General features: G+C 38.1%; 1 protein-coding gene across 1 annotated transcript in view; it reads left to right on the forward strand.

Annotated features, from left to right (window-relative positions):
- The window catches only part of LOC126214980 (guanine nucleotide-binding protein subunit alpha-14-like), a 104,168-nt gene that overhangs the window by 37,056 nt on the left and 47,460 nt on the right, over positions 1 to 19,652 (forward strand). The window contains exon 2 of the mRNA XM_049941612.1: positions 16,661 to 16,845. Coding sequence (XP_049797569.1) covers positions 16,661 to 16,845 — 185 coding nt within the window. The remainder of the gene's footprint in view (positions 1 to 16,660; positions 16,846 to 19,652) is intronic.

Here is a 19,652-nt window from a genome sequence, read left to right on the forward strand (position 1 = left end):
CCTTAAAGACATGCTTGTAAGGAAGACGTGGGAAACCTAAGACAATAAGGCGGATGCGTAGGGGGTGGGGTGGTGAGGTGAGGAAAGTAGAAAGGCCGAAGAGGGGCTGGGTGACGATAGTATTACGTCCAGCTACTTAGGCAGTCGATATCTGCCAAAATGCTACGATGTCTCAACTCCGTTTGTCCATTCAGGGTTTGGTGTGCAAAACGACGAATGGCTCTCATAATTTCCACCTCCTCCAGGATGCTTCAAGTGTGGCCCTTGTTTTCTCGATGTAAAATTCTTAAGTTACTAGTGACATCGGTGACGGAATGCCTCTGCTCACGAAAGTGGGTACTCAAGGCAGATTTCAAGCTAGAAACCCTAAGATGTTCTTTAAACCTGGTGCTAAAGCTTCTGTCGGTTTCACAGATGTACCGCATGGGACAATCATTGCAAGTAATGCAATACAACCCGGTTGCACTATATTTGGAACAAGTGACGTGTTCTTTGTGCCTATACTTTGTGGCAACATTACTGGGAATGAAGAAAGCCGGTTCAATATTTTTTGACCCCAACCGTCTGTCGATCCTTTCGGAAATACTGCCGAAATACGGAATTTTATGATACGTGATACTGGCGGCCTTCCGACTATCGGCAATGCTAAGGATGCTATTCGTTTCGTTGGTTTTTCTTATCTTTCTGAGGATACCCCGATTATATCTTTCTGAGGATACCCAGATTAATACCATTGACAAACTCACTGTCATAGCCGTTTTTTTTTTTTTTCTATCCGAAACTCTCTATCAAAGGCTTTGTTTGACAACGGGACACTAAGGTGCCTATACAAAAACGGCCTGAAAGCCGACATTTTGTGCTTAATAGGGTGGTTGGGAGAGCTATGGATCACTATATCGGTGGTAGTTGCCTTTCTGTAAATATGGAATTCGACTTTAGTACCGCAAAGGTAATTTTAAGGTCCAGACATAGTAACATCGCCCCCTCATTGTGCTGAGCAGTGAACTCAATGTTGTCGTATAAGCCATTTAACTCGGGCACGAACTGACAACATTTCTCGCGTGTCCCATTGAAAAGAAGTAGAATGTCATCTATATATCTATACCAAGCTACGGTCTTGCTGGCACATATTGGAAACTCTGGCATAGCATCTGACTCAAAACCTCTCATGAATATATTGGCGAGACAGTATGGCAAGGGGGACCCCATTCCAAGACCTTGTTTTTGAAAAAAGCTGTCCTCCCCAAATCGCTTCCAATAACTTGAGTACGTCATTGATTTCGTTGCTCGGTCGTCCGCTATGCGCTCTTAAATTCTGAGCCACAATACCCTGCATCTGATCTGCTGGAATGCTAGTATATGTTCTTGACGTCCAGGGAGACCAGATGAGTTCGTGGTGGGATGGTTAACCTACAAAGTTTTTAATTAATTTTCCTCTATTGTGGATGTAGAAGGAAAGTGGGTGACGGTAATGTTGACCGTGATACTTTGCAATCATCTTCTCGGTATTGTAACCAACCTCACTACGTGCGTTAACACTCTGGAGATGTGGCAAGTCGTCTTTACGTGGCTTAATCAAAGCTCGGAGTCTTGGTGCTACTGGGTTCATAGGAACAATATTCTTCTTTCTGAACGGATTTGGAAAGGTTGTGGTTATATAAAGGGTCTTTTTTAAACTAGCCAAATATCTATTCGTAAGATCTACATTACTTAACATTGTCATTATCTACAAAGAAGGATTGCACTTTATTCACATACTGATCTTCACTTAAGATAACAGCTCTTTTTCCCTTGTCCGGCTGGGCAATTAGTGCTTTATGTCCAACGAGTTTTTTGTTAGTGAAGTCCAAAATAGCCTTATCACTGTAAAGTCGTCTCTTGAATAAACCGGACCCACTGCAGTCTGTACGCCGAAGCTACTTCATTGCGTTGAATTGTGGTTAGGTTGGCACCATCCAGCGCGGAGACGGTGTGGAAGATCATCGAACTAATCTGCTGTTGCTTGGTCGCATGACTGATGTTGTATGATAATACTTTCTCTAAAAATGAAGTTTCTTTCTCATTAAAATTAATAACAGAAAGATTACGCACCCTAGGGTAAAAATCAAAACGACATTCAGTGACCTGCTGATCAACAATCTGGCGGCCCTTATTACGTAACCTACTTAGTTTATCTTAAAGTATAGCACTAATACATCTCTAAATCGTCTCACTACATCCTCAATGTGTTCACGGGCCAAGTCATATTGCTGCCGGCTTACTAACCTGGAAAATGCTAACAGGGCTAAATACAATCCCTTATTCACTTATTCATCTGATCCTTTTTTTTTTTCTTCATACAAATGTCGTATTTCACATCTGGTATAACTTTGCGAACACAGTGCTCTGGCATTGTTTTATGAATTTTGTTTATGACAAGAGCCACTCGACTTCATGTAATCTATTGTGCTATCATGTGATGTAATAAGTGAGTACGTTTGCCTCACAAATATTTTTCTATTAATATTTCATTATGTTTGTAAAAGTAATTTTCTAACTGGAGTATACATTTTTAGGACCACTACTTCTAAAGAAGATATAAACCTTCATTTGCAAATGGTTGGTTGAGTTTTCAACGTCTTCAGTTATGTTGTTTCAGTGATTACAAACTAGAGTCACTTTTGCAAAGAATTTGGTAGTACGAACTCACTTATCAGCATGATGTTGCACCCCCTCTGACCTGGTCGCATGCACTCAATCCGTTAGGTAGGGTGTTTATGTGGAAGTGCTTGAAAGATTGCCGCAAACACGTCCCCCGAGTGCCCTCGAGAAATACCGATTCGTCTTTATAGAAGACACCCAAAACACCGTGACGGCGTCTTAAGAGGATCACAGAAAACGAGTTCCAGAAGGTGTACGTGCAGTGGGAATCACGTTACAGATCACACCCTGTATGCCTCCCCCCACGTTGCCATGCTGTCCAACAATGGCCCACTGTCACATCCAAATGCTCTAGACTAGCCGACAAAATGAAAACCCGCAATAAGACCCCTTTCAAACTCTTGTCAGGTGCTGATAACGCTGTCTCACCCAAGTATTCAACATCTACGTGTTCCTAACAGTGAACACACAACATGTGATGCTGTTCACACCCCTTGCATACAAAACCGGTCGTGGTAACATTAAACACGAGCAAAACTAATGCACTCTGGTGGCTGTTCTACCCGAGAGAGTTTCAACTCTGATCGTTTATATACCTACCAACGGCGTGTACCTGCACGAAATTACATTGAGATCAGACGATGTGTACTGAGTGCTTCACTTTTTCTGTTAGGCTGTGTATTTTCGCGTTATTTTAATTTGCGTTACATAACTTTTGTGTTACTGAAATTTCGCATTATTTTACTTTCATCTTTTTTCGAACATTTTATTTCCGTGGTTTAATTTGGTGGTATTTTATTTTCGCATTATTTTTGTTTCTGTGGTATAGTGTTGTGTTATTTTATTTTCGAGTTGTTTTATCTCTGTGTTGTTTCGTAGTATTTTCTTTTTGCATTATTTTATTTTCGCCATTTTATTTTTTCAAGTCATGTTTTTTAGCTTTTGTCGTATTTATTTTCGCTGTATTGTTTTTGTGTATAATTTTTTTTCGCGTTATTATACTTTTAAGCTGCCATATATTTTCTCTTTAACAAAATAATACGTAAATAAAATGCCGTGAAAATAAATAAGGGATAGTGAAATGTCGTAGAGGTAATGTAAAGTGAAAGAGAAAGTAAAATAACGCGCATGTTGAATATTCGATAATAAAATCCTAAAAAAATAAAATAACTTGTAAGTAACATATCGCGAAATAATAACAAAGTAAAAACATAGTGATGCAGAAGTAAAGAAACACGAAAATAAAACAACAGAGATGTGCAATAATGGGACAGTAAAATAACATTAATGTGAAATAAATGAAAATAACATGAAAAAAAAAAACAATTTGAATCAAGGTAATCATTAAATAATGTGAAAATAAAATAATGGGAGAATATAATGACGCAAAGACGAAACATCACGAAAATAAAACACTGCAGTAGTAAAGTAATACAAAAATTTATACCGCGAAAATAAAATACTTTGGCAATAAAATGATGCGAAAGCAATACACACGAAAATCAAACAAACGGACAAGTAAAGTAATCACAAGGTAAATATAACTGAAAGGGAAAGTAAAATAAGGCGAAAGTTAAAAATCCGAAAATAAAATCCATTGAGAAGTAAAATACAGCGAAAGAAAAATAATGCAGTAGTAAAGAGAGGAGGAAAGGCAACATCTAGGAAGTAAAATAACGTCACAGTAAAATATCGCAAAAGTAAAATAACACGAAAAGCAAAATAACGCGAAAATAACATGAATGTGAAACAAGGGCGAAAGAGAAATAACACGAAAATGGGGTAATGGGAGAACGTAATGACGCGAAAATAAAATACCGGAAAAATATAATATCGCGAAAATAAAAACGAAAACAAAGAGGGCAAAAGTAATATAATGTGAAAGTTAAAAACACGAAAATAAGGTAACAGTATGGCGAACAGAAGTAAAGAAACACAGAAAAAAAGCAACAGACAAGTGCAATAATGGGGTAGTAAAATATCATGAATGTAAAATAACACAAAAAGAAAATAATAAAGGTGAATCAAGGTGAACGTTAAACAAGGCGAAAATAAATTAATAGAGGGATACAATGAAAGCATATAATTATATATAAAGACAAATTAGCACTCTGTCTTCAGGCCACGAGTGTCCTACCGGGACCATCCGACCGCCGTGTCATCCTCAGTAGAGAATGCGGATAGGAGGGGCGTGGGGTCAGCACACCGCTCTCCCGGTCGTTATGATGGTAATCTTGACCAAAGCCGCTACTATTCGGTCGAGTAGCTCCTCAATTGGCATCACGAGGCTGAGCGCACCCCGAAAAATGGCAACAGCGCATGGCGACCTGGATGGTCACCCATCCAAGTGTCGACCACGCCCGACAGCGCTTAACGTGGGTGATCTCACGGGAACCAGTGTATCCACTGCGGCAAGGCCGTTGCCATATAAAGACAAGGTATCACACAAATAAAATAACACAGTTATAAAATAATGCAACAATTGACCACATGAAAATATGGTACTTCAGCAATAAAATGATGCAAAATAACAAACAATGAAAAGTAAAGTAATGGAAATGTAAATATCACTGAAAGAGATCAAAAAATGCGCGAAAGTTAAAAATGCAAAAATAAAATACCACGAAAATAAAATCCGTTCAAAAATAAAATAAAGCAAAAAAAAAGTGGAATAGCTGCAAAATAGTGTAATGCAATAGTAAAGAGAGAAGAAAATGAAGTAACTGGGAAGTAAATAAAACGAAAAGGAAATAAGCACGAAAATAAAATGAAGGTGAAACAAGGTGAAAGATAAATAACACGAAAATATGGTAATGAGAACATATAATGACGCGAAAAAAAAATACGGCAATATCAGAATATCGCAAAAATAAAACAACACAAAAATAAATATGACGAAAGTAAATGTGAAAGTTATAAACGAGAAAATAAGAAACCGGTATGGCAAAAATAAAATACCATGAAAAATAATCGCCCAGGTAAAATAACGAGAAAATACAATATCACGAAAAACTAACATGTAAGTACTGAAACGGGAAAATAAAATTTCAGGGAACTAAAATAATGCGACAGTAAAATACGCGAAAAGAGAATAATATAAAAGTGAAACTGGGCCAAAATCAAATAATGCGAAATTAAAGTAATGGGAGAATATAATGACACAAAAGTGAAGTACCACAGAAATAAAATAAAGCGAAAATTAATGCCACAATTATAAAAAACATGACCCCAGTAATCAAAAGAAGCGAAAATAAAATTCCGTAAACAAACTGAAGCGAAAATATAGCTGAAATTAAAAACCCAAAAATAAAATACCGTGAAAAGAAAATCCCACGCACAATAAAATAAAGCGAAAGTAAAATAACACGAATCATTAATAGCTGGAAAACAATATAATGATACGGTAAAAAAAGACGAAAATGCAATAATTGGGAAATAAATTAATGTGGCAATAAAATAACACGAAAAGAAAAAAAGGCGAAAATAATATGAATGTGAAACTTGGCAAAACATAAATATACAGGGTAATTCAAAAAGAATACCACAACTTTAAAACTGTGTATTCAATGAAAGAAACATAATATAACCTTCTGTTATACATCATTACAAAGAGTATTTAAAAAGGTTTTTTTTCACTCAAAAACAAGTTCAGAGATGTTCAATATGGCCCCCTCCAGACACTCGAGCAATATCAACCCGATACTCCAACTCGTTCCACACTCTCTGTAGCATATCAGGCGTAACAGTTTGGATAGCTGCTGTTATTTCTCGTTTAAAATCATCAATGGTGGCTGGGAGAGGTGGCCGAAACACCATATCCTTAACATACTCCCATAAGAAAAAATCGCAGGGGGTAAGATCAGGGCTTCTTGGAGGCCAGTGATGAAGTGCTCTGTCACGGGCTGCCTGGCAGCCGATCCATCGCCTCGGGTAGTTGACGTTCAGGTTTCATAACTAACCTTTTTCGTAGGACTCTCCATACAGTTGATTGTGGAATTTGCAGCTCTCTGCTAGCTCTGCGAGTCGATTTTCCTGGGCTGCGAACAAATGCTTGCTGGATGAGTGCTACATTTTCATCACTCGTTCTCGGACGTCCAGAACTTTTCCCTTTGCACAAACACCCATTCTCTGTAAACTGTTTATACCAACATTTAATACACCACCTATCAGGAGGTTTAACACCATAATTCGTTCGAAATGCACGCTGAACAACTGTCGTCGATTCACTTCTGCCGTACTCAATTACACAAAAAGCTTTCTGTTGAGCAGTCGCCATCTTAGCATTAACTGACGCTGACGCCTAGTCAACAGCGCCTCAAGCGAACAAATGTACAACTAAATGAAACTTTATAGCTCCCTTAATTCGCCGACAGATAGTGCTTAGCTCTGCCTTTTGTCGTTGCAGAGTTTTAAATTCCTAAAGTGCTGGTATTCTTTTTGAATCACCCTGTATTAATGGGAGAATATAATGATGCGAAAATGAAATACTGTGGTAGTAAACTAACGCGAAAATATAATACCGCGAAAATATAACACCGCGAAAATAAGGAATGGAAAAGTAAAATGGCACTAAAGTTAAAAACAAGAAATTAAGATAAAAAAAAACCTAAAAATAACGTAATGCGAAAGTAAAATAAGGCGAAAATATAATACCATGAAAATAAAGTAATAGAAAAAGTGGAAAAAATAACAGGAGTGTAAATAATGCGACATTAAATTAACATGAATGTATGATACTGCAAAAATAAAGTAGTTTGGTAATAAAATAAAGCTAAAGTAAATTAAAGGGTAAGTGAAATGACGTAAAACTGAAATAAAGTGATCAAAAACTAATTCGAATACGTAATACAACGAAAATAAAATACTTACCATTTAGCACGATATTTAATCAAACCAAACAGCAGTTTCACTGCAACATTTTTTTTATTTCAGAACTCACTTCTGCCATCTTTCTCCTAAAAAGTAAAATTAGGATGTGGGAACAGGTTAGGTTAAGAGTTTCATACAGTTTTGCGGACGAACAATTATGAACTTCATTATACTTTAGTCACTGTTTATAGCTTTGATGATAATGCCTTCATTGAGACAAGATGTAAATCTTTGAATAAAAGCATGAATTCGCTCTGAACAAGCAAACACTTCAAAACACACAAACTTTCAGTGAAGTTTACACTCACTTATTCCACATATGTCATGATCTAGTGGGGCCATTACCTTCCTCTCAAGGATCCACATATCTATTAAGAATAAAAAACACATACATTTCCACTGAAGGACGTTTCTGCAGATATGTTCTCAGTACTGTACCGTCTTATCATCACGGATTCCATGTTTTGGAGTCCCAGAAATCATTGGTACCAATAGAGAATGTCAGTTTCGTTATGACATCGCAATATTGAGGCAAAGTTAAGAACCCAACTTTCAGATGACTGAACTGACAATTTACCAATAGCTTTATGGGTCCATCTACTCGTGTGATACTAGAATATAACACCACCACTGTAGAAATTGTTGGATGTGAGGTCTGCCAGTTATGTATAAATCACTTACTACATGAGAATTAGACTTCAAGTTCATTTTCTTTGACCCTACGCAAGTGGATTGTGATATTTCAACTTTATTTTCAACTCAAAGCAGTACATGGGCAATTAAACAAAAAAATGTTCATCATTATGGTACAGCATCTGTTTGATCCATCCAGAACTTATGACCTCTTCAGACATATTCATAAGATACAAAGCTCTAAACTACCTGCAGTGTACCACATGTTACACACTGATGCCCTGATAGTACCTGGTTGTTGAAACACCTTACGGTCAGAATACTGTCTCCAATGACAAGCTCAAACCAACCCTGCTGCTGAAGATTATGGATTCTAGTGAATAGTGTTTTATTCAACACATAACATACAATTTCTAATCATATGATTAGTTTACAGGAGACACGTCAAAAAATGCATAACACAACTTAGGCCTAATTGGTACAAAGAATATTAACATTAACATAAACTTTTATTTTTCTTTCCTCCCTTTTGTGAAGGACAACTACATTTACACACAAGACTATGTAAATTTATCCTGCTCAAATGTTCAGTTCATCCTTGATGAACTCATCAACAGTGTAGTAGCAGCGTTTGACAAGTATATCATATAGCTTTGTTTTCAGTGTCTCTGGGTTCATACTCAGAACATTTTAGCTTGTTATGAATTTTCATTGCCGTATACTGAGGAGACTGCGCATATATGTTTAAGCTATGAGTGGGAAGCATAAAATTGTCTTTGTTCTCGTGTTATACGTGTGATTGAAACAGTTTTTCTCGAATAACTCTTAATTGCTGTGTAGAAATATGATAAGGAGGGAGCTGTTAACTGTTGTTTTTCAAATAGTGGGCGAAATGATGTCCTTGGATGGGCAATACACATGTTCCTTATTATTCTATTCTGTAACTTTAGTATGCACAATATATTGCTTGAATTTCCCCAAAAAATAGTACCATACCTTACAACTGATTGAAAGTAGCTGTGGTATGCAATTTTCCTTGTATTCATGTCTGTTGCGCCAGCAAATATTTGCATAGCAAATGCAAAGCTAAGTAATTTGTTTAACAGGTAGTCCACATGTTTATTCCAATTTAAATTTTTATCTAGGTTTAACCCTAAAAACTTCACAGAATCCACTTCTTCTATGTCCTGATTTTTATGAGTTATTTTAATTTCTTGGGGCTTTGACTGTTTTGTTCTGAATTGGACCATGTGGGTTTTGGGGATGTTCAATCTTAATCCATTCGATTGCACCCATGTTTCTAGTTAGTTCATTGTGTTTATTATGTAGAGATACATGTTTTCTGGCTCCTGGTTTTCAATTAATACAGATGTGTCATCTGCAAATAAAATTGATGGAGCATTTACATTGTTCAGTAACTCATTAACATAGAACAAAAACAAAATAGGTCCTAGAATCGAGCCTTGAGGGACACCTTGGGCTACTGTTTTCCATTTTGAATAGTAACTTGCTGCGTTTGATGAGACAATCGCTCCTTGTTTCCTATTTGATAAATATGAAGCCAATTTAGAACATTACCCTTGATCCCAAACTTGTCAAGCTTGTAGATAAACAGTGCATGATTTACAGAGTCAAAAGTTTTTGTGAGATCACAAAAGATTCCTGCAACTTTATTATGGTTGTCTAATGATGTGTTGATCTTGTCGATAAACTTGTGAATTGCATCAATAGTACTTTTGCCACGCTGGAAAACAAATTGCTTTTTCGTGAAAGTATCATATTTCTCCATAAAATTTAGATTCTGCATAGCAGCAGCATTTTCAAAGATTTTTGATAGGACTGGAAGGAGGGAGATGGGACGATAATTCCCCATATCCTCTCTTGACACTTTTTGGAGCAACGGTTTTACTTCTGCATACTTCAGCACCTCTGGGAAGCTTCCTTGTTCAAAGGATTGGTTTATAATTTTAGGTAGTGGGTATCCTATTAATTTACACACAAATTTAAGGACTTTTGCTGGTATTCCATCCCAACCTGCAGAATTTTTGTTTTTTAGTTTTAATATAATGTTTCCTACATCTATTGTTGAAACTGTTTTGAATTTTTTGAAGCATTCAGAATTATGATTTAGTCCAAAGGGACATACATTGTTCTCATAATCTGCAACATTAACCTCTGGTTTTACTACATTAATGAAGAGCTCATTGAAGCATTCTGAAATTTGAGCCAGATTTACAATGATCTCATCTTCAAGCTTAATTGTACTAATTCCATGTCTAGAGGCTTTGATACCCAATTTGTGTTTTACAACTGACCACACTGCCTTTGATTTATTCTCATGTTTTAAGATTAATTTATTATTTGTCATTTGCTTTGCTGCTTTGACAACTTTCTTAAATGTACCTTTGTATTGTTTAACATATTCAATAAATTCAATTTTTTTATTATGTCTTAGTTCCTTATGTAGCTGCCTTTTCTTAGCACTCGAGATTTTTATACCTTTAGTGATCCATTTTAATTTTGTAATTTTATTAAAACAAGTTTTTTGTGGAAACATATCATTGAAAACACTTAGAAAATCGCTTAGAAATGCTTCAAAATTTGCTGTGCATGAAATATTTTTATCAAAGTGCCATTCTGTCTCCTTCAGCTTATCATGGAATAGAGTCAACGTTTCTTGGTTGAAGATCCTTCTTACATAAGCTTTTTTACATGGGACTTCTCTACCTGCTCTGGGTAGCTGAATGAATAATGCTGAATGATCAGAAATTCCTAGATCTAGACAAAATTTATATCCATCTTCAATTACGTAATTTGTTAAAATATTGTCAATGTATGTAGCTGACTGAGCATTTTCTCTTGTAGATTCAGAAAAATTTAATTTGAAGCCATATTTTTTTATTAAGTATGTAAATTTTGATACCTCACATGTTTCATTCAACACGTTGATGTTGAAATCAGCAGCAACTACAATTTTGTTCCTCTTTTCTTTACTGACGCATTCTAACAAACTCTGACATTTACGTAGGAAATGCTCAGTTGTCACCTTCCCTGGGATTCTATAAATTGATATTATAACAACATTTAAGTCCGTTAAGTCAACACAGCAACCCTCAAAAATACACTCTTCATTAAAACAATTAAAGTCACATCTTCCATGGTAATCTAAATCAGAATGAATGAGTATGCATGAACCCCCTCGTTACTTCTTTATCCTACAAAAGCTGGTAGCTACCTTTAAGTTTTCAATTATATTTAAGATTTTTGTGGTATCACTACAAAGCCAGTGTTCATTTAAACAAATTACTTTAACATTTAGAAATTCAGATAAAAAGCTTGTAGCTCATCTAACGTAGAGCTTCTGTCACATGAGTATTCAGCACTTAACTAATTTATATTACAATGCATTATATAGTTACTAGTAAAATTATCAATTTTATTTTTTAAAGACCTAATATTTAATAATGAACCATCCTCACAGAAGCGTAGGTCTGGATTCTTCTGTAGCAGGCCATCAGCTTGCTCACTTGGCTTGTACATTTCTTCGTCACTTTGATATTGTGTACTTACATCCATAGTTATATTCTTGATGGCATTGGATCTGGATGGTGCTTGTTCTGGAAGACACGCGTACAGCAGCTTGTTTGTCTTCCAGTATTTTTGGAGCTTGCAAAATTTGTGCTTCATTTCTTTTTGGTTTGAACCATTTCGTAATTTGAGTGTTGAATGTTACTTTCTGGCCTATTGGTTTTAAACTGTTTAGTGATTTGACTCTGATCGGTGGCTATATTGTTCGCTGCATGAAAAGAACGCTTTGTTACTTGCGATCGATTTCCACTTGTCCTGGGTACTTCATTGCACCGCGAAATACGAGTAAAAATTTTTTCCGTAAGTACCTCCTTTCCTAATGCATTCAAATGGAGACCGTGAACTGTATGGAGCCTTCGCTCCAAACTGTTTATGTCAATAACGTCTGCATTTACGAAGTGAGTACATATTTCACTGAAACTCTTGTTTGCGGCATGAATCTCACTGTTTACACACGACCACCTCGGTAAATCGTGACGATGCGGGATATTTACAACGAGTACATTCGTTTGAGATAAATTACTGAGGCATTTTCTCAGTTCTGTGCTAGCCTTGAACGAGTCATTTCTATACACGTCATTTGATCCTCCCAGCAATACAACAGAGTCATCCTTACACAAACTAGTTACTTCACGTAATTTTGTAAGGTTTTTCAGTTCACTTAATGGATTTACACACGTATTCTTTGTACTACCGAAATTTACTTTTTTTCGCGGGTATACACGAATTACTTTTACACTCGCCGCCATCTTGTCTGGATCGTCCACATCAGCTTCAAGTAACAAGTGGCTCCAATCTTCAAACTTCCGCAGTGTGATGAACCATTCCAGTGACCTACACATTCTGGCCTCGCAGAAGTACATTACCGGTAACATTATCAGTGAGACGAGAGTAGTGGCTGTAACTGATGCAGTGAAGTATAAATGCTGTTAGAAATACTAATACAAAACTTCCTGGCAGATGAAACCTGTGTGCTGGATCGAAACTCGAACTCGGGACCTGAGCTACTCGAGCATGACGCACCATTACTTCCGCCAGTACCTAATCTCCTATATTCCAAATTTCACAGAAGCTCTCCTGTGAAACTTGCGGAACTAGCCCCCCTGGAAGAAAGGATATTGTGGAGAAATGGCATAGCCACAGCCTGGTGGATGTTTCCAGAGTGAAATTTTCATTCTCCAGTGCAATGTGAGCTGATATGAAACTTCCTAGCTGATTGAAACTGTGTGCTGGACTGAGACTCGAATCAAGGACATTTGCCTTTTGCGGGCAAGTGCTCTATTGACTGATGGGCCACGAGCTGTGGTTGGGTAGCTCAGTTTGTAGAGAATTTGCCCATGAAAGGCAAAGATCCTGAGTTCGAGTCTCAGTCCAGCACACTGTTGTAATCTGACAAGAAGTTTCGTGTCAGCACACATTCCACAGCAAAGTCAAAATTTCGAATACTAATACACATTGGACTAGCTAGTCTTTTGTTTCCAGTTAATATGTCCTCTGCAGCACTGTTGTTAAAATACATGTGCATTAATTATACACTATGTGATCAAAAGCATACGGACACCTCTCAAAACATACTTTTTTCATATTAGCTGCATTGTGCTGCCACATACTGCCCGGTACTCCATATCAGCGATCTCAGTAGTCATTAGACATCGTGAGAGAGCAGAATGGGGCACTCTGCAGAACTCACAGACATTGAATGTGGTAAGGTGACTGGGTGGCACTTGTGTCATATGTGTATGTGAGATTTTCTCACTCCTAAACATCCCTAGTTCCACTGTTTCTGAAGTGATAGTCAAGTGGATACGTGAAGGGACACGCACAGCACAAAAGCGTACAGACCGACCTCGTCTGTCGACTGACAGAGACCGCCAACAGTTGAAGAGGGCCGTAATGTGTAATAGGCAGACATCCGTCCAGATCATCACACAGGAATTCCAAACTGCATCAGGATCCATTGCCAGTACTATTACAGTTAGGCAGGAGGTGAGAAAACTTGGATTTCATGGTCGAGCAGCTGCTCATAAGCCACACATGACGCCGGTAAATGCCAAACGGTGCCTTGCCTGGTGTAAGGAGCATAAACATTGGACGATTGAACAGTGGAAAAATGTTGTGCGGAGTGACAAATCACGGTACACAATGTAGCAAGCCGATGGCAGGGTGCGGGTATGGCAAATGCCCGGTGAACATCTGCCAGCATGTGCAATGCCAAAAGCGAAATTCGGAGGAGGTGGTGTTATGGTGTGGTAGTGTTTTTCAAAGAGGGGGCTTGCACCCCTTGTTGTTTTGCCTGGGACTATCACAGTAGAGGCCTTCATTGATATTTTAAGCATCTTCTTGCTTTCACCGTTGAAGAGCAATTCAGGGATGGCGACTGCATCTTTCAACATGATCAAGCACCTGTTCATAATGCACGGCATGTGGCGGAGTGGTTACATGACAATAACATCCCTTTAATGGACTGGCCTGCACAGGGTCCCGACCTGAACCCTATAGAACACCTTTGGGACATTTTGGAATGCTAACTTCATGCCAGGCCTCACTGACCGACATCAATACCTTTCCTCAGTGCAGCGCTCCATGAAGAATGCGCTGCCATTCCCCAAGAAACCTTCCAGCACCTGATTGAACTTATGCCTGCAAGAGTGGAAGCTGTCATCAAGGCTAAGGGTGGGCCAACACTATATTGAATTCCATCATTACCGATGGAGGTTGCCACAAGTCATTTTCAGCCAGGTGTTTTGACACTTTTGATCACATAGTGTAATTTTGTGTTGTTGTTCTGTAGTTCAGAGTAACAATAATTGTGATGAACAAAATAGTTGTGAAATTATGATGTTATCAGAGATAAAGTACAGATAGTGAAGAGTTATCTACAACGTGTATAGAAAGCAGACTAGCTGTAACTGGCCAAGAAAATGAAAGGGACACCACAGTTAAGAAGAGAGTGAGACGACGTTGTGATCCCAGGCTATAAAGTCCATATTTACAGCAAGCAGTAAAGAGAACCGCGGCAAAATCTGGAAAGTGAATTTAAGTTCAGGAAGAAGAAATGGAATCTTTCAGATTTGCTGATGGTATTGTAATTCTGTTAAATATGGCAGAGGACTTTGAAGAGCAGCTGAACAGAAAGGAAAATAATTTTAAAAAAAGAAATAAGATGACTCTGACAGAAGTAAAACAAGGGTAATCGAAAGTAACTGAATTCAGTGAGGTGATGTTGTAGGAATCAAGAGTAGTAAATCAGGTGAAAAAGTTAGTAGATGAATTATAGTACTTGGGCAGCAAAATAACTAACAACAGCCAAAGTAGCGAAGATATACGAGGGCATGCCAGAAAGTAATTCCTCCAAATTTTTTATTATGATCTAAATATCAGTTGAGGTATTATAGACATGCATATTACTTGATTGACTTTGCCACTTTGCTGACCCAGGTTGCAACTCTCTGCTACTAGAGGGCTCCAAATTGTAGTGGGTAACATGATGGTGTGTAACGTAACTATGTCGGTGCATGAGAAACAGCGTGCTGTAATCAAAAGCGTCAGTTTGAAGAGTTTGTCCTCACATTGAGCACAATCTCCTTCAGCATGACTCTGACAGATCATTTAATCAGCACTGTGACACCTGCAACGGTCTAACACCTCTGGTCCACTGTCATTCATTATCCTTTATACAGTCCTAACTTGACACCATCCGATTTTTGTCTGTTTCCGGGACTTAATGAACACCTTTGAGGACTACACTTTGATGTGATGAAGCAGTGCAAGCAGAGGTGATGTTGTGGCTCCAACAACAAAGTCCAACATTCTACAGTGACTGCGTCAGCAAACTGGACTCTCATTGGGAGAAATGTGTTTGTTGCCGTGGTGACAATGTTGAGAAATAAATATGCAGACACGAGGAATAAATGTGTAGAATGTTAACAAAGTTTGTTTTATTTAAAAAGCTTTAAGAGTTTTCACATAAAAATTCAGAGGCATGCTCTCATAAAATGCAGACTGACAATAGCAAGTACAGCATTTCTGATAAAAAGAAATCTGTTAGCACAGAATATAAATGTAGGAGTTAAGCAGTCTCTTCCGAAGGCACCTGTCACGGTGTAACCACAGGCAGAAATGAAATGTGAATGGTAAGCAATGCTGGCAAGCAGAGAACACAGGTAGAAGGTTCTTAAAAACATTGCTACAAGAGTGTTGAATATCAGATCAGTAGATTGAATTACTAATAATGAAATGCTGAAATGAATTGTGGGAAAACGAAATTTATGACACAACCTGACCAAAAGAATAGATCAGTTAATGGGGCACATCCTAAGGCATTAAGGGGCCATTAATATGGCAACAGAGAGAAGTGTGAGGAGTAAAATTTATAGGTCTAGACCAATGTTCCAATGGCTACAGGTTGTAGTAGTTTATGTGGAGATAATGAGACTCGAACAGGTTAGGATAGTTTGGAGAGCTGTGTCATACTAGTTTCCAGATTGAACACAACGAAGTTGAGCTTATTAACATTAAATATTGTTTTCTGTGACACCATATGTCTCGGTCCAGCACACAGTTTTAATCTGGCACCAAGTTTCACCTCAGCACACAATCTGCTGCAGAGTAAAGATTTCATTCTGGAAACTTGTTAAATGTTTTTATATCATAATAAGTCATCATCTGACCTAATTTGACTTAATCGCCACTACTGCAACAAGGCTACTCAAACATTTAAAATAACTCCCCATTTTCATGAGCATTCATGTAATATTCATGTAATATTCCATAGCACATTCATTAGTTTCTATCCTTCCATTGATTTCCTTATTTTGATTGTATTTGCCCCGTCTTTTATTGCTTTAAAAAGCGGTAATCTCCATATGTTTCAAACCCCACTCAAATGGCACCCAGATTTTGGTAACCGCAATTTTTGTATTAATTACAGGTTGTGGATCCTCGGGAAAATCGACATTTATGAAGCAGGTCAGGATCATTGAAGAAGGTGCTTTTCAAGAGGCTGAACGAATGACATACAAACCAATAATTTGGCAAAACATTACCTCAGAAGCTCAGAAACTGATAATGGCAATGGAGCTGTATGGATTTCCTTATGAATTAGAGACAACAGAGGTAACTACCTAAAGAACACAGACACTGAGTACATTGTGTGTGTGTGTGTGTGTGTGAGAGAGAGAGAGAGAGAGAGAGAGAGAGAGATAAGAGAGAGAAGAGAGATTTATCTCCAGATAATGTCCGAATAACCTGAATAATTTTCTCGTACATAACTTAGTTAGTTACTTATTGAGTTAGGCTTTTATTTACCCATGGATAATTTGCAGAAGTTATCAAAGATATAAAGTTAATTGAAAAAGGAAACAATTTAAAAAAATACGAATTCATTCATACAGTAATATTATCTTCTGTAGGTCCACATTAACATGTTGTGTTCTTAATTTTGATATGTTGTGTACAGTGTTTTAGCAAACATATTTACAGTTTATCTTTACACTAATCATTTACATCACATGTCTGCTCACTCCAACAATGAATAAGATGTTGAACACAGGCAAGTGTCAAGAAGTAAGAATTACCTGTCATAAATTCTGGGCATATGATTTAACAGGAAGAGTCATTAAACAATGGCATTTTTCTGTAGAATGACAGATAAAAAAAGTTAAGTATATTTCCAATTTACCCACCAAGCATAGGGTGACCAACTCTCCCGTATTTCCTGGGATCTCCCGTATTTAGAGACATTTTTTCATAATCTCCCGGCTCCCGTATTTTCAGGCTCAGTGGCCATTTATCTCCCGTTTTTAAGTTTATTTTCCTTATCACGTACCAGTACGTAAAAATATTTTTCAATCATTTAAATTTTGCACGCACTGTCAGTATTCGTTCGTAGACAGCAGAGTCAACTGATCCTATATCGACCTTCGACCATAGATGTCGACATTATGTCTATCGAATATCTTTGGAATGACCAACCGACGCTTGGCGGGAAAGTCAGCCAGAACCAGAACTTTCCCAAAATCTAACCCTATTCCTAGACTCTCCAGTGCTTTTCCTTCACCCTTCTTCCTTCCTCTCGAACCTTTCTGTCTGAAGAAGGAGCCACTGGCTCCGAAAGCTTGCCAATCACAACAGTCTTTTATGTGTGTTTTCTGCCATCGCTTGGTGGGTAGATTGTTTTACCTATCCAATTAAATAATACAATGCACTTAGCTTTTCATTCTTATTCACTCATGCACAGTGTTTTAGCATTAATCTCCGTCTTGTACATTACGCCGTCTTCCACCTTTAAGCTCTCAGGTTTTGAAGTTTCGTCCAGTGCGGTCCCCAACAATCAGGTTTTCCTTCTCATCCTGTGCAGTAAGTCTCCCCTGACCCAGGACTCTAGCTGCCTTTTCCGAACTCTACCCTTTTCCTAAAGCTCTCCAGTTCCTTTCCCTCCACCCCTCTTCCTTTCCCTTCAACCCTTCTGTTGGGAAAAGGAGCCACTGGCTATAAAAGGTTCCATAAGTAAAACTTTTTTTAATATGTGTGTTCTCCTGCTGCATGTGGTCAGTATGATATTTTAGCTATCCAATTACATTACACTGTCAAAAATTGGTTATTTTCGTTGTTACAGACAGTTTATAGAGACACTTGCCACATGAGGATGAGCTATGTCCTATTGAAAAATGGCACCGCAGTATTGTCACATGAGAGGTTATACATAAGACATCCACGACCATACCATTGCATGTTCAGATTTTCATCAATCACTACCAGCTGTGACCTGAAGTTACACCTGATGATGGAAGGAGCAATGTTATTGTGCCTCTCCAATATATGGGAAGCATGGGACTTCCAGGGCACCACCATACTTGCTGACAATGGTCATACAATGTAGTATACAACTGCAGTTCATCAGTGAACTAAATGTGACACCATTCACCAACAGTTCGTACTTCCCAGTGACTGCACCACTTCAAATGCAGCCATTTGTGACATGGTGTTAATCACAGCCAACATGTGGGACACTAATTCCCTAGTCTGGCTGATGCTAATCTCTGACAGTGTGAGATGACACAGAATATTTCTGGGAGTCTGTTATTTGTTATTGACTGTTACATCATGCAGATGTGAAAGGGTTACAATGTGCTCGTGCACAATACACCAGTCCCCCCCCCCCTTGTTGTGGTCATATATCATGCATTGGAATCTTGAGGATGAGTATGCCTGTCCTGACATTCCCACACACTCCAACATCAAGGCATTGTCTCATCCGAATACCCCAGAAATCTGGATATTAAATGATTTTACCAACTGGCCAAATAGGAATGCACAATGAGATCCAGTTCAGGCTCTGTCAAGTGCCGATAATGCTATATCACATTTGTGGCATCTCTATGTCCTTCACAGTGACTGTTCGATATGTGACACTGTTCACAGCCCATATGCACCCTACCAGGTGTGGAAAACACATTGGTCATGAACAACACGGAAAGCACTCTGTTGTCTGTTCTACCTGTCACAGAAAATTACAACTACAATACACACATCAAAAAAAGTTTTGCATCATCTCGATTCTGAGAGTTCTGGAACCTGTACAGAAAATTGGAATAGAGATCAACATAAACATCATTTCCGCCCTTTCTATTGCTCACGAAAACCACACATTGCATGTTGCACCACCATACAGCGAGACCTTCAGAGGTGGTGGTCCAGATTGCTGTACACACAGGTACCTCTAACACCCAGTAGCATGTCCTCTTGCATTGTTGCATGCCTGTATTCATTGTGACATACTATCTACAAGTTCATCATAGGTCCAGATTGACCCACTCCTCGACAGCGATTCGGCGTAGATCCTTCAGAGTGGTTGGGTCACGTCATACGTAAACAGCCCTTTTCATTTTATCCCGGGCATGTTCGATATGGTTCATGTCTGG

This window comes from Schistocerca nitens, chromosome 12, assembly GCF_023898315.1.
Source record: "Schistocerca nitens isolate TAMUIC-IGC-003100 chromosome 12, iqSchNite1.1, whole genome shotgun sequence".
In the NCBI taxonomy this organism is placed as follows: Eukaryota; Metazoa; Arthropoda; class Insecta; order Orthoptera; family Acrididae; genus Schistocerca; species Schistocerca nitens.